The sequence below is a fragment of the Gracilinanus agilis genome, chromosome 5, assembly GCF_016433145.1.
Source record: "Gracilinanus agilis isolate LMUSP501 chromosome 5, AgileGrace, whole genome shotgun sequence".
NCBI lineage: Eukaryota > Metazoa > Chordata > Mammalia > Didelphimorphia > Didelphidae > Gracilinanus > Gracilinanus agilis.
Window position 1 is genome coordinate 292335286 of NC_058134.1, and position 16508 is coordinate 292351793.

General features: G+C 38.2%; 1 protein-coding gene across 2 annotated transcripts in view; it reads left to right on the top strand.

Annotated features, from left to right (window-relative positions):
* The window catches only part of LIMA1 (LIM domain and actin binding 1), a 73264-nt gene that overhangs the window by 8755 nt on the left and 48001 nt on the right, over positions 1-16508 (top strand). The window contains exon 3 of one of the 2 annotated variants that reach the window (XM_044679457.1): positions 9305-9766. The exons of the other annotated variant lie outside the window; for it this stretch is intronic. Within the exon in view, the coding sequence (XP_044535392.1) occupies positions 9305-9766 (462 nt within the window). The remainder of the gene's footprint in view (positions 1-9304; positions 9767-16508) is intronic. 2 annotated transcript variants of the gene reach the window in all.

Here is a 16508-nt window from a genome sequence, read left to right on the forward strand (position 1 = left end):
TTCCCTTGGATTCTTCAGCATAGGATGTGTTCATTCAGCTGAATATTTTTTGACCTGTATGAAAGTGAGATTGGGAATCTAAGAAGATGAAGCTTAGTAAGGATAAATGTAAAGCCTTTTACTTGGACACAAAAAGCCAGTTTCCCAAGGATGCAGCAGAGCAGCCATGGTAAAAGCAGTTTTTCTGGAAAGATTCTGGGGGTTTAAGTGAACTGCAAATTCATTATGGGTCAGCAGTGTGATGGGGGAATCAAAAAAACTAATGCAAGCTTATCCTCCATTTAGAGGAATGGGAAAGGGAGTAAGTTGGTGGATGTTCAGTTCTGGGTATCATGGTTTAAGAATGACTTTGACAAGCTGGAGAACATCCATACAGGATGAAGGGCCTTGAGGGCATTTCAGTGTCATACAAGGACTGAAGAAATGGAATTTTGGGGTGAAAATTAAAAATAGGACAATTTAAACTTCACATTAGGAAAAACTTCCTAGCAATTAGAATTGTCCCAAAGTGCAAACCTCAAGATGGTAGTTTTCACTTTAAGCAGAGGCTAGATGACCACTTATTTGGGTAGCCTGTATTGGTAGCGATTCTTTTTACATATGAGTTGGACTAGATGGTCACACAGAGGTCTCTCTAATTTCTGAGATTCATAGGATTAGAGATATAGAGCTGGAAGGGAAATTGGAGGTCATCAAAACCAACTTAGAGCTTATACACAAGGAAACATGCACAGAGAGGCTCCCTGGCTTGTTGATGGTCACAGAGGTATTGGGGAGTAGCACCAGGGTTTATACCTAGGATATCGGGCTCCAAACCCACCACTCTTTCGGATATGAAGTCTGTAAATAATGGTTTAACTGAGAGAAATCTGCAGTACTGTATTCTATGATGAATGAAGGTTCAGCTTAGGGTGAGGTTCATATTCAGGAAGGTTTAAGATGAAAAAGAGAATTACTCTCTCAGGTCATATTAATTTTACTGTATTCTTCCCAAGTATATTTGTAAAAGATATTAGAATTGTGCTAAACAAATTTACATTAAGCAACTTTGAAGCATTATGCCAGAGATACAGAAGTAGAGAATTTATAGTCTCTGCATCTGAGGAGTTTAAGGAGAAGAATATGACATGTACAGAAGTAACCCTGATTTAGAATAGTATCAAAACAGAAATGAGGTTAGTATGCCATGACATCAGTAAGTAGACATTTATGTGGCACCTACTATATTCCAAACACCTATGCTAAGTGTTGGGGAAACAAGAACAATAAAAGACAGTTCCTGCTTTTATATAAGCTCATAATTTGATGGAGGAGACAACATTGAAATACTTATTTAGGGGGCAGCTGGGTGGCTCAGTGGATTGAGAACCAGGCCTAGAGACAGGAGGTCCTAGGTTCAAATGTGACCTCAGACACTTCCTAGCTGTGTGACCCTGGGCAAGTCACTTGACCCCCATTGCCTAGCCCTTATGACTCTTCTGCCTTTGACTGCAAGACAGAAGGTAAGGGTTTAAAAAAAAAAAAAGAAAGAGAAAAAGAAATACTTATGTACAAGCAAATGTCTACCCAATCTTTATTTTATTTTTGAATTGAAATCTTTTATTTAATTAATTAATTTCAGATTTCCCCCCATGGTTACATGATTCATGTTCTTTCCCTCCTCTCCAACCCCCTCCCCCATAGCTGACGTGCAATTCCACTAGGTTTTACATGTATCATTGATCAAGACCTATTTCCATTTTATTGATAATTGCACTAGGTACCCAATCTTTTTGCACCTTGCTGTCTCTTATCAATTTTTTTTCTCCCTAAATGCTCATGAACTATTCCTTTAATAATGTATCCTTGAATTTTGCTAAGAAAATCAAGAGGTAGACATGTCCTGATTTGAGGAGACAGACAAACAGACAGACAAACAGACAAACAGTTTCTTCAAACCATGGGCTGGCAAGCTTGGCTTAGGTTCCTGACAAAATTTTAGAACATACTCTTAAAAGGATGGTTTGTGAGAATTAAGAAAGGGAAGTAGTCCTTACTCAGAATAGCTTCATCAGGAACAGGAAGTGCCTAACAAAATGCATTCCTTTTTCTGGTTTTCTTCCTAAAATTACTCCTCTAGTAGATTATCAAGGAAATACTGTATAGACATGATATATCTGAATTTAGGGAAATGGTTTATCTCCCACACTTTTTTTCTAGACAAGATAGAGGTATGTGACTTAACATCTAGGGGAAGAGGACCAGATTGATGAAGAGCCTATAGATGATTTTATAGGTAGCTAGGTGACAATATATATATAGTATAGAACTTCAAGTAAGGAAGGCCTGAATTCAAATTCAGCCATACATACAACCTGTGGACAAATCACTTAATCTTTGTTTACCTGTTTTCTCATCTGTAAAATGAGGATAAATGATAGCACCTACCTCCCAGGGTTGCTGTAAGGATAAAATGAGATATTTGCAAAAAAAACTTTGCAAAGTTCCAGGTTAAGATGGCGGCAGAGTAAAAAGCAGCTGCCTAACCTCTCCTAACCAAAACATATAGGACTCCTCAAGGGGACATAAAAACAAATCCAGATGAATGAAGGGACCCCACAACAGGGCGCAGCATTGAAGGTACATGGGATTGGGGCATTTCCATGCTATAAGGGGGTGAAACAGCTCTCATAAAATGCAAGCTGAGCAACCCCTCCCCCACCACCACCACCTACAGGACCAAAACCAGTGCACAAGAGTTAGAGCAAGTTTGGGGCATCCATTAAGTCCTTAAAAGCTACCTGGGGTCACCAGGACCTCTTACTGAGAGGAGCAAGACTTAAGACCCCAAGAGGCTAAAGAGCTCGCGGACTTTGAACACAGACCCTGAGCACAGGCGCAGTTGCAGCTGCAGATTCAGATTCTGAGCCCAGGTGCGGACCATGAGTGGGGACCAAGTGCAGAGGGGTGCATGACTGTGGAAGCAGCGCCCTGAGACTATTAAAGGAGTTTCAGGCAGAGGAACAAGCAAGAGGACCACCAGGAGGCTTGACCCTGAGAACAACTAGACCTGAGACCTCAGGAGCCCAAAGAGCACAGACAGACCCTGAACATGAGCATAAAGCTGAGAGGGCGCTGGGCTAACAATGGCAAGCCAGAGACAAGAACCCCAGAAGAAAAAGATCAAGAAGAAATCTTTAACACTTGACAGCTTTTACACAGAAAAAAATCCAGACAACAGAGCAAACAGCAGAGGAGAACAAACAAGTAACCATATCCAAACCTTCCCCAAAAAATGAAAACTGGTCACAAGCTATTGAAGAGTTCAAATCTGAGATTATAAGAAAGATGGTAGAGAACTGTCAAGAAAATAACAGTTTAAAAGGCAGAATTTCGTAATTAGAAAGTGAGGCTCACAAATCAAATGAATTGATAAGCAAATTGAAGACCAGAAATGACCAGCTGGAAGCCTTGAAAAACCAAACAGACCAGATTCAAAAGGAAAGCCAAAAGATCATAGCCAAAAACCAGTCTCTAAAGGCTAGTATTGGGCAATTAGAAAAAGATGTCCCCAAATCAAAAGAATTGATGAGCAAATTGGAGACCAAAATCAAACAGCTTAGAAAACAGGATAGACCAAATCAAAAAGGAAAATCAAAAGAATATAGCAGAAAACCAGTCTCTAAAGACAAGAATTGGGCAAGTAGAAGCCAATGATCTCTCAAGACAACAAGAACAAATAAAGCAAAGTCAAAAGACTGATAAAATAGAACTATCTCACTGAGAAATTGACAGATCAAGAAAACAGGTCTAGAAGAGATAATTTGAGAATCATTGGTCTTCCTGAAAAAAGCAGAAATTAATAGAAATTTGGACTCTATACTAAAGGAAATTATTCAGCAAAACTTCCCTGAAGTTCTACAAAAAGAGGGTAATGTAGACATTGAAAGGATTCATAGATCACCCTCTACACTAAACTCTGAAAAGACAACCCCCAGGAATATAATAGCCAAATTCAAGAACTTCAAGTAAAAGAAAAAATTTTACAAGAAGCCAGAAAGAGACAATTCAGATATCAAGGAGCCCCAATCAGGATCACACAGGATCTGGCAGCCTCCACACTACAAGACCTCAAGGCTTAGAATATGATATTCAGAAAGGCAAGAGAACTGGGTCTACAACCAAGAATCACCTACCCATCAAATCTGACTATATACTTCCAGGGGAAAGTATGGGCATTCAACAAGATAGAAGAATTCCAGGTATTTGCACAGAAAAGACCAGGACTAAATGGAAAGTTCAAAATCCAACCACAAAAACCAAGAGAAACATGAAAAGGTAAATAAGAAACAGAGGGGAAAGAAAGAAAACTCTTATTTTTAAATTTGCCTCTTTAAGAGCTTCAATAAGATCTAATTATTTGTATTCCTATATGGAGAAATGTTATGTGTAATTCTCTGTAGTGAACTCTATTCACTATTATAGTATCCACTATTATAGTAATTAGAAGAATTATTCACAGGGAGAGGTTGGAGTACTAAATGGTCTAAGATGATGAGGTGGGTGGGAAAGAGGGGGGGTGAATAGTAGAGGACACCAAGAGAAACTTGAATGAATAAGAAAAATAGGATATTCTCTTACACACAAAGAGGGCATGGGAAGGGGAGGAGATGAATACTATTTTAAGGAGAGGAAGAGAACATTAAGAGGTAATATTTAAACCTTACTCTCAGTGGAATTAACCCTGAGAGGGAAGAGTAGCTATATTATCCATTGGGATATAAAACTCTATCTAACCCTACTGAGAAAGTCAGAAGGGATAAACCAAGGGGAGCAGAGAGGTCAAAAAAGGGAGGGGAGGAGAAGGGAGAAGGAATTCATTAGGCCTTAAAAATAAAAATAGGGGAATAACAAGGGAGGGGGTAGAAAGGGTAGTAAATCAAGGGAGAGGACAAGGGTTACTGGTTTAAAAGGAAATAGCCTAAGAAGAAGGGGTAGAACTAAGAAGGGATACCAAAATGTTGGGGAATACACAACTGATAATTATAACTCTGAATGTGAATGGGATGATCGATTATACTAAATTAAAAAGCTTTTGTACATACAAAAACAATGCAACCAAAATCAGAAGGGAAACAACAAATTGGGAAAAACTCTTTATAACAAAAAACTCTGACAGGGGTCTAATTACTCAAATATACATGGAGTTAAATTAATTGTATAAAAAATCAAGCCATTCCTCAATTGATAAATGGGCAAGGGACATGAATAGGCAATTTTAAGATAAAGAAATCAAAAGTATCAATAAGCACATGAGAAAGTGCTCTAAATCTCTAATAATTAGAGAAATGCAAATCAAAACAACTCTGAGGTATCACCTCACACCTAGCAGATTGGCTAAAATGATAGTAGGGGAGAGTAATGAATGTTGGAGTAGATGTGGCAAAATTGGGACATTGATGCATTGCTGGTGGAGTTGTGAACTGATCCAACCATTCTGGATGGCAATTTGGAACTATGCTCAAAGGGCTATAAAAGATTGCCTGCCCTTTGATCCAGCCATACCATTGTTAGGTCTGTACCCCAAAGAGATCATAGATAAACAGACTTGTACAAAAGTATTTATAGCTACGCTTTTTGTGGTGGCAAAAAACTGGAAAATGAGGGTCTGCCCTTCTATTGGGGAATGACTGAACAAACTGTGGTATATGCTGGTGATGGAATATTATTGTGCTAAAAGGAATAATAAACCGAAGGAATTCCATGTGAACTGGAAAGACCTCCAGGAATTGATGCAGAGTAAAAGGAGCAGAGCCAAAAGAACATTGTTTACAGAAACCAATACACTGTGATAAAATAGAATTTAATGGACTTCTGTACTTGTAGCAATGCAATGATCCATAACAATTCTGAGGGACTTATGGTAAAGAACGCTACCCACATTCAGAGGAAGAACTACAGGAGAGGAAACACAGAAGAAAAGCAACTGCTTCAACACATGGGTTGAGGCGGACATGATTGGGGATGTAGACCTGAAATTAGCACACCAATGCAACTATCAATAATTTGGAAATAAGTCTTGATCAATGATACATGTCAAAACCAGGGGAAATGCACATCAGCTATGGGTGTGTGGGGGGTGGGGGGAGTAAGAACATGAATCATGTAACCATGATAACTTTTCTAAAAAAATAAAAATTATTTAAAAAAAACTTTGCAAACATTAAATTATATGAATAAAAGTAATAATAATAATTATTATTATTATTTTTACAAAGAATAATCTAAGAAACTAGACTAGAGCCTTTTAGCTTGGGGCATAGAAGTCTTAAGAAGACATGATTATTGTCTCCATGTAATTTAAGAACTGTCCTGGGAGAAGAGGATTGAGTTTATTTTACTTGACTCCAAAAGGCAGAATCAGGAGGAATGGTTCAAAGTTGTAAATTTAGATTTCAGCCCTTTATTTCGCAAAATTTGCTAATAGAGCTGTCCAAAAGTATAATGGACTGCTTAAAAAGGTCATTGTTTTCCACATACTACAAGTTTGTCAAGCAAGAGTTGGACAGCCCTTTTGGGTGGGTGGATATTCTATTTTTTTTTCTTTTTTAAAAATTTATTTATTTATTATTAAGCATTTATTAATATTCATTTTTAATCTGTTTACCTACTTTCCCCTTCACCCCCCCCCCCCGCTCTCCCCCCACCCATGGCCGACGCACATTTCCACTGGTTGTAACATTGGATATTCTATTTTATTTTTAACAGTTTTTTCTTTTTTTTTATTCCAGTGACAAATGTACACGTTTTTCAAGGTTATAGGATTCATGTTGTCTCCCTCACTTCTTCCAGAGTTGACAAGCAATTCCATTGGGTTATACATGTATAACTAAGAGAGTAATCTTATAGGACCAAAACCCCAAATTCTATATGCAGATAAACAAGTAATAAATCATATGCTTTCTCCTGCATTTCTATTCCAACAGTTCTTTCTCTAGATGTAGACAGCATTCCTTTTAATAAATCCCTTAGAATGGGAATGGGGGAATACTTTAGCAGGTATTCCTTATACAAATTGGTGTAATTTGGACAAGATTACCTCTGAGGTCCCTTCCAGATTCTATGACTAGAAAATAGACCAATTAGGTAGATTCGAAATTGGTTGAATGGTCAGACCCAAAAATTGCCATTAGTCATTCCGCATCATCTTGGAAGATTTCCTTTGTGCCTGCTATGTTCTCCTTTCACTTGATCTCTTGAAATCCCCAAGTCCCTTCAAGGCAATCCCACTGAAATTACTTTACATATCCTCTCTTTGGAAAGTAAACTTTTCAAGGGTAAGGATTGCTTCCTTTTTTCTGCCTAGAACTATGAGTACCTTGCATATATAATAGATGATGATAGCTAATGTTAGCTAACATTTATAAAGCACTTATTCTGTGCTATTCAATGCGTTAGGCACTTTACAGTGATCTCATTTAATACTAATAACCATCCTGGGAGGTAAGTGCTATTATTATCTCTGTTTTGCAGTGATATGCCCAGGGTCACATAGCTAGGAAGTATCTGAGGTCACATTTGAACTCAGGTGTCCCTGACCCAGTCTGGACCCAGTGTTCTTTCCTGGGCACCCAGTTACCTAGGTGCTTAATAAGTCTTTGTTGAATAGAGGAGAGTGCTCTAAGGATCTTTCTATTACTATTCAAACCAATTCAAATCTGGCCTCACACACTTCCTAGCTGTATAACCCCCATTTGCCTAGCTATTATCAGTCTCCTGTCTAGGAACAGATACTATTGATTCTAAGACACAAGTAAAGGGTTTTTTTTTTAAAAAAGGGAGATTTAGGGGGCAGCTGGGTAGCTCAGTGGATTGAGTCAGGTCTAGAGATGGGAGGTCCTAGGTTCAAATCTGGCCTCAGACACTTCCTCAGACACTGTGACCCTGGGCAAGTGACTTGACCCCCATTGCCCACCCTTACCACTCTTCCACCTAAGAGCCAATACACAGAAGTTAAGGGTTTAAAAGAAATAAAAATTAAAAAGGGAGATTTCCACAGATTGTGATAAAGAAGTAAGTTACAAGCATGGAAAAAAAAATGTGGATGCATGGAGTGGGAAAGATTGAAGGATGAAATGGGGGACTACCTAATGGCCTAGTTTTTTTGGAAGTAAAGTATATTTAGTAAAGTAGTGTGAGATAAGATTTAAAAAGGTTGGTTGGAGCCAGGTTGTGAAAGCTAATGGAAATAATAACAGCAACAATAATAATACAACAGCAGTTGACATTCTTATAGGAACAATGAGTTTAAGATCTGCAAAATGATTTACATACATAATGTTTTGGGAGAAAAAGTTTGAATATTTTCTATAGATAACAGGGAGATGTGGGATCAGTTTAATAATTTGTTAGACATTGAGCAGATTATATTGATAGTTCTGGGAAGATTGAATTGGAAATAGGAATGGCTTCAGACTGGGAGACCAGATAGAAGGCTCTTAATTTTGTCCAGGGAAGAAGTGCGGCAACAGTATCACAGAAGTGAAAGAACAGAGGTCTTTATAGTTAAATGGATGTGGAGATGGGACTGAGGGTGATGGAAAAATCAGCCTGGATGATTGATAGTGTCTGGCAGGATTAGAGGTAAATGCAGTTTTGGACTTGTTGAACTTGAGTTGATCCTGTCAGACTTAGGTAGAGAAAGATAAATAGGCTTTAGAGATGTAGGATTGGAACTCAGGCAGATAGATCTGGGGATTTTCTTCATAAAAGTGATAAGTGAATCCGTGAGAATAAATGAGATAGAAAGGGGGGGAGATTAGAAATGATAATTTATGCAAGCACATAAAAATTATTTCTAACATGTTTTAGCTCATTACTATCTATAATGAGCTGTGTGCTTTCAGCTGCCCTCAAACTCTGTTCCATAAAAATCTTATGCTAAATTCTTACTAATTTAGACATAATATTTAAAGTTCCCAGAATATGGGTAGTGTTCCTTTTTCTGCTGATTCTTAGAGTGAAAGAAAACCTCTGTCTCTAAGGTAACTACCATTAAATCTACATTTTTCCTTCTTCCCATTTTGTCCTTATAAGTCTCTCCTGTTTTATCACTTCCTGCTTCAGCCTCTGACTTTCTTTCTCTTCCCCCCTCCCACCCCTGGGGTGTAGGCTTTCTCCATGTGGCACAGTTGTAACTATTCACAGCTGTCTGAGACAGCAGTGAGTAAGGAGCAGCTTGGAGTTTTAACTTTTATTTTATAGAGAATATGTTTGATGCTTCGACAGACAGGTTATAACTAGCAGTAACTTCTCTTTCTTCTAGAATGTGGAGAACTTCCCCCAGAATTTTAGAAAGGGAACTCTGAGCGTGTTAAAGAAAAAGTGGGAGAATCCAGAGCTGGGAGTGGAGCCTCAGACAGAATCTCCCCAGAACAGCAGTGCTGAGGTGAGACCGAAAGTCGACCAACCCAGTGTTCCAGTGGAAAACAGCACTTCCTCAGTAGCTAGAGCTACTCAAACTGAAGAGGCTAAAACGAGATCTAGATTTCACTCCCTTTCCGAAGCTAATATCCAGGCTCAGTCTTCCAACGATCAGATTGAGGAGATTAAAGTCCATTCACTAGAGACTGGTAAAATGGAAAATTGCCTGAGAGAATCCAAGCAAGAAATAGGAAAATTTGAAGCCAGTGAGAATTCAGATGCTGCTGGCAAAATAGAGAAATATAACATCCCACTCAACAGACTTAAGATGATGTTTGAGAAGGGAGATTCTGCTTCAACAAAGGTAAGGACGGGACAAATTACACACTTGAACAATAAGCCATTCACTTTTCTAGTGCATTGGGGAAAATCAATAGTTTAAGTATATGGCGGCTATTATAGTCAATATCTATTTTTTGCTTTGAGAAGGTAGTGAGTTAATTGTGGGTTTCAATTTCAACTTAGTTTCACAGTTGGCCATAATCTGATGTTTTTTTTAAACAGAGTAAATTCAGTTTGAATTTCAGACTAAGCCACAGAAATGAGAGAAGATGTGGAATTAGCTGAAAATTGTGTCTTACGTTTTTCTTTTCTTTCTGGGCCTTTGTCATTTTAAGCCTTAATTGTGAAATCAAGAGTTAAGATTCTATCATCTTTGACACAACACCAGGCAAAATGTTATGCCATAGTTTCAGAATTATGGCTGAGGGTTGGTTGTCTCTTTCCAAGCTGAATCCTTTCTTTTAAACTTCCTCCTTTGTGCTCTCAACAAATGTTTTCTATCAGCTAAAATCCTTTCCCAGAGAAAAAAAAGTAAGTGAAGATGGTAAGCCTAGCCTTTGCCTTCACTAGTTTTGACTTGCAAATACATAGGGCTTGCATTTTCCTACAACTGCTAATGAAATTTGATCCCGCATGTGGACTGCAGACTCAGTCCCTAGAGGGAATTAACTAGAAAATGAGTTGCATATGCCAGTGACTTACACAGTCTAGGGGCCTCAGAGTTAGTAGATTTTTCCAGTTTTCTCATAGTTTCCTGCATATTTAGTTATTTCAGTAGAGTGATTTGTTACAGCATTCATTGTGATTAAATAAACAGATTTGATGGTGAGCAAACCATTACTTGCTCTACATACCATCAAGATAAGAAGGTTGATTGTATGAAGGTAAATATTTAGCCTGAATATCTATTTACAGACTGTTTTGTGAGGAAGTCTTTTTGCTAATTGAGTCAAACTGAGCAATGAATCCTGTTCTTAAGGCCTGCAGGGAGGACCAAGTAGAGTGTGAACAAGCTGGGCTCTTTTGGAACTTTGAAAGAATAGCTTTCAGCCCCTTGCAAAGTTCTTGATTAAGTTGGATTTGGGAAAATAAATGTGAGGAAGACGGAAGATTTTTAAAAGAAAAAGCTGCTCGTGTTTCAAAAATCAGATTTTCCCCTCCCAAATGAATAAAAATTGGATTTCTTTTTATCTCAGTAAACCAGTTGTCATTAGATGTTGCCATGCAGCAATTTTATTTATTTATTTTTTCAAAATTAAGCTTATGTTGCCAAAGACCTTTTGCAACAGTTCCAACCCAGTTTCATACTTCAGGTCTGCCAAAACCCTTTTCTTCTTCACAGGCTTTATTAAGAGAAAAAGGAATTTTAAATGGAAGGAGAAAAAAAATTCAGAAATCTAAAATGGGGGTAAAGGGCTTTGTTGTATGTAACTCAAAGCACCATTGTAAGTTGCCACCTCACAGACCCTGTTAGGGGCAGAAGAGCTGATGTCATGCTGACACATACAATACAGACATAGTGAGGAAGGTCTGGATGCATGTGGAAACTGATCTAAGGTAGAAAATGACTAGTAATACAAAGTGGTAACACATGCAAGGGTCTAAAGAGAAGCATTGTTTCTCCTTTCCATTCCCAATCTCCCACCCCCCAATTGTTGACCAGGAGATGGTGGGCCAGAACAAGGCTGGCTGTGGTCTAGCCAGAATAGAGCTCTGGCACACATTTAACAAGAGCCTATCCAAAGGGCAGATGGTGTTGGATAATAACCTGGTGGTGTAGAAGTGTCTGAAAAGTGCCAGTGTTTCAGATACAGACTTTCTGTACCTTTTCCACTCACTATTTTTAGAGAGTTTTAATAGTTAACAGATTGCTTAGAACCTTCACATCAGAACTGCACTTGGCTTTCTTGGGGTTTACAGCTGGTTAAATAGTTACCATTTTCTGTCTTGGAAAATCCTTCTGGGCTGCTCTAAACAGTCATCTCTGCAGTGGATTAGAGATCAATTAAACTGGACTTACAGAATTGTCTGTGGTGTCTTAGACATAGTTGGTACTAGCATTGATTCAGCTTTAATTCTAGCTAAGGCTTTAGGCAGAAAGTTTCTTCTGATCATGTGAAAAAGCCATGCAAATGTAGTTTAGTATTTAAAAGATAATGGGAATTTTCCTAGAAGGTAGACTCTACTTTATACATTCTAGGAAAATGTGATAAAAGCTGTCCTTCATTCTTCAAGGAAAATTAGTGAAACTAAAGAATAAGTACAAATTACATTAAATTCTATTGTTGCCCTTCAGAGAATGTTAGCCAACCTCAGTGATCCTTCGTTTGGGGGCAGCAAGAACATGGATAATGGAAATACTTAGATACCTACTGATCTTATATATAATGTGTTCTTATGCATACATATGTATAATAAAGTCCAATTGATAAATACACAGTAAGACATTACCAAAATTAAACACAGTAATAATAAAGTATATTGTACATTATTCTATAGTACTATACAGTAGTAGTCCTGCCTTATCTGCAGGGGTTATGTTCTAAGACCCATCCCCTGCAGTGGATGCCTAAAATCTCAAAGAGTACTCAAACCTACAGACAATTTTTGGCTTTAACTTTTAACAACTATGTTAACTTTACTATACAGTAGGTGCTGCGCTCTCTCACATGCTCTCTCTCCCTCTCTCTCTCTCCTCTTCCTTTCTCTCTCCCTCTCCTCCTATCCCTACCCCTCAGCTTTGTCCTCTGTGGTCACCTCCCTCCCTCAAAAAACAAAACAAAAAAACAAACCTTAAAATATATATATGTAACTTGACCAAAGCAACCTATAGTCATTCTAGAAAATATCTTAGATGGCATATCCTACTGACAGTGCTAGCAAGGTTCTCTTTTACAAATGATAAGAGACAGAAAATAAAACCTCTAGGATTCTTTCAAACCTTAAAATTATTTATTATTTATGTGTCCACAGAAGAAATTATATTGATTTCTCTTAACTTCAGTAACTTCCTTTCTTATACAAACTCGTGGGCTAAATTTACTGATTTCTTATCTTATACAACTTTAAACATGTGGTATTAAAGAACTGTTGATTAGAAGCACAAATTTGTGGCTGGGAGAATTGATAGATTCATCATAAGTTTTAAATTTTATATCATGTCTAGCTTTTAGGGTTTGTTTTTTGCATAGTATTGTGGTCAAGACTTTCTTAAAATCTTTTACTTGTTTATCTGTTAAGTCATTTACTAAATACCATCTAATTTTTCTTCCAGGATTAAAGCCTAAGTAGGATAGGGTAAGAGGCAACTTAGATGGTTCAGTGGATAGAGCACTGGGCCTATAGTCAGGAATAGACCTGAGTTTAAATCCAGCCTCAGATACTTACTAAGCTATGTGACTTAATCTCTATTTGCCTTAATCCAATGGTGAAGGAAATAGCAAGCCATTCCAGTATCTTTGCTGAGAAAACCCCAGGGACAGAGTATGGTCTATCAGGTCACAAAAGAGTCAGACACAACTGAACAAGATAGATGGCTGTCTGGATAAATGGATGGATAGACACAGGCAGATAGATAGATAGATAGATAGATAGATAGATAGATAGATAGATAGANGGATAGACACAGATAGATAGATAGATAGATAGATAGATAGATAGATAGATAGATAGATAGATAGATAGATGGATGGATGGATGGATAGATAAAGACACTTAATAAATATTCCCTGACTATCAATATACCAGGCACTGTGCTAAGCACTGGGAAAGACAGAGCCTGTGCTCAAAGCGCTAACATGGAAACAACATATATAAATAAGTGATATGCAGGGAAAATGGGGAATAATCAACAGAAGGAAGGCATTGGAATTTAGAGGGATTGGGAAAAGTTTCCCATAGAAAGTAGGATTTATAGCTGGGACTTAAAGGAAGCCAGAAGGGAGAATGTTCCAGAAATGGGAGACCACCAGTGAAAAATGCCTATAATCAAGACCTGGACTATCATGTTTGAGGAAAAACAAGGAGGCTAGTGTACCTGGACTGGGAGTGGGGAAATGGGGGGGGGGAGACTGGAAAGGTCAGAGGGGATATAGAGGGAGAGAACATGTTGTGGAAGGTTTTTTGTTTGTTTGTTTGTTTGTTTTTAAAAACCCTTACCTTCCGTCTTGGAGTCAATACTGTGTATTGGCTCCAAGGCCGAAGAGTGGTAAGGGTAGGCAATGGGGGTCAAGTGACTTGCCCAGGGTCACACAGCTGGGAAGTGTCTGAAAACAGATTTGAACCTAGGACCTCCCGTCTCTAGGTCTGGCTCTCAATCCTGAGCTACCCAGCTGCCCTCTATGTGAAAGGTTTTAAAAGCCAAGCAGAAGATTTTACATTTGATCTTACAGGTGACAGAGAGCCATTGGAATTTATTGGGGGCAGGGCATGGTTAGTCCTGTCCTTAAGGAAGGTCACTTTAACAGATGAAGAGATGATGGACCAGAGTGGGGAGAGAATCGTGTCAGGCAGACTAATCAGCAGTAGTCTAGGCCTAAGGTGATCAGGGCCTGCACCATGGGGATGCCAGTATCAAAGGAGAGAAAGGGATACAACTAAGTGATGTTATGAAGATAAAATCAACAAACGTCGACAAAGTGGATATAGAGAGTGAAAGAAAGTGAGCCTAGGGCACTGAGAGAATGGTGGTGCTCTCAACAGTAATAGGGAAGTTTAGAAGGGGGAAGAGTTTGTGAAAGAAATGAGTTCAGTTCTGTTCAGATCCAATCTGAGGTATCTAATAAACAATTAGAAATGCAAGCCTGAAGGTTAACAGGGAATTTTAGAGAGTTTTGAGAATCATGAGTATAGAGATCATAATTTGACCCATTGGAGCTGATGAAATCACCAAGCAAAATCTCCTGGAGAAGAGAAGAGGACCCAGTACAGAGCCTTGGGAGACATAGTTAGCAGACATAACATGGCTGAAGAATAGCAAAGGAGTCTGAGAAGAAGCGGTGAGATGGACAGGAGAACCAATTGAGAGCAGTGTCATGCAAACTAGAAAGAAAAGAATGTCAAAGAAAAGAGGATGATCAATAGTAAAAAAGATTGAAGAATGGTTAAAGATGAGGATTGAAAAAAGATTTTGCAATTAAAAGATTTTGGAGAGAGCATTTTCAGTTGAATGATGAGGTCAGGAGGCAGACTTCAGAGAATTAAAAAGGAGTGTGAGGAGAGGACGTGGACACATCTATTGTAGACAGCCTTCTCTCACAAAAGAAAGGAAGAAGGATCAAGTAAAGGTTATTTTGACTTTATGAAGGGAGGCATGAGCATGTTTGTAGTTAGTAGGGAAGCAGCTAGGAGGCAAGGGAAAGATTGAAAATGAGTGAGAGCATAGGGTTGATGTAGAGGACAATCTGCTGGAGAAAATGGGATGGAATAGATCATTTGTAATGCAGAGCAGGAAATGCTGTCTTTTCGTGTAAGACAAAGGTAGAGGAAGAGAAATTGGCAGAAGACACCTGGATAGGAGGGGAGAAGAGAAAGCTTTCAGAAAATTATCTCAATTTTTCATGTTCATTCTGCCTTCTCTTGGATCCATTCTGCCTTCCATTGCTCTGACTGATCTTTATTCTTGTCTGTCTGGTCTATCACAGTAGCCTTTCATCAGATCTTCCTTCCCCTACTGGTTCTAATCCATGATTACTACTGCCATTAATCCTTATGCTTAGACCTGGCCATGTCACTCCTCTACTCCCCATTGATACCAAGTAAAGTTCCTTTGCCTACTGTTCAGGAATCCAGATTCATATTATTCTTTTCCATGTATTTTATGCTTTAGCCAAAGTAGACCACCACCTGCACCTATAAATCTCCTTGGCATGCCCTAGTCTTTTTTTTTTTTAGAAGATTTTTCCATGGTTACATAATTCATGTTCTTACCACCCCTCCACCCCTCCACCCTCCTACTCTCCCCACCCCCAAGGCCAATGCACATTTCCACTGGTTTTTAAATGTGTCATCCATCAAGACTTATTTCCATATTATTGATAATTGCACTGTGGTTGTTGTTTATAGAGTCTACTTCCCAGATCAATCTCTCCCATATTGTTTCCCAATTTTCCCAACGGTTTTTGTCAAATAGTGGATTTTTGTCCCAAAAGCTGGACTCTGGATTTATCATAGACTGTCTTGCTGACTTCATTTACCCCAAGTCTATTCCACTGATCCTCCCTTCTGTCTCTTAGCCAGTACCATATTGTTTTGATGACCACTGCTTTTTAGTATAGTTTAAGATCTGGTACTGCTAGGCCACCTCCCTTCACGTTTTGTTTTTTTTTTCATTATTTCCCTTGATATTTTTGATTTTTTGTTCTTCCAAATGAACTGATATAGTTTTTTTCTAATTCTGTAAAAAAGTTTCTTGGTAGTTTGATAGGTATGGCACTAAATAAATAAATTAATTTGGGTAGAATGGTCATTTTTATTATGTTAGCTTGTCCTACCCATGAGCAATCAATGTTTTTCCAATTTTTAGATCTAGTTTTAATTGTGTGGAAAGTGTTTCATAGTTGTGTTTATATAATTTCTGTGTTTGTTTTGGTAGATAGATTCCTAAGTATTTTATATTCTCTGAGGTAATTTTAAATGGTATTTCTCTTTCTAATTCTTGCTGCTGAGATGTGTTGGAAATATATAGAAATGCTAATGATTTATGTGCATTTATTTTGTATCCTGCAACTTTACTAAAGTTGTTGATTATTTCCACTAGTTTTTTA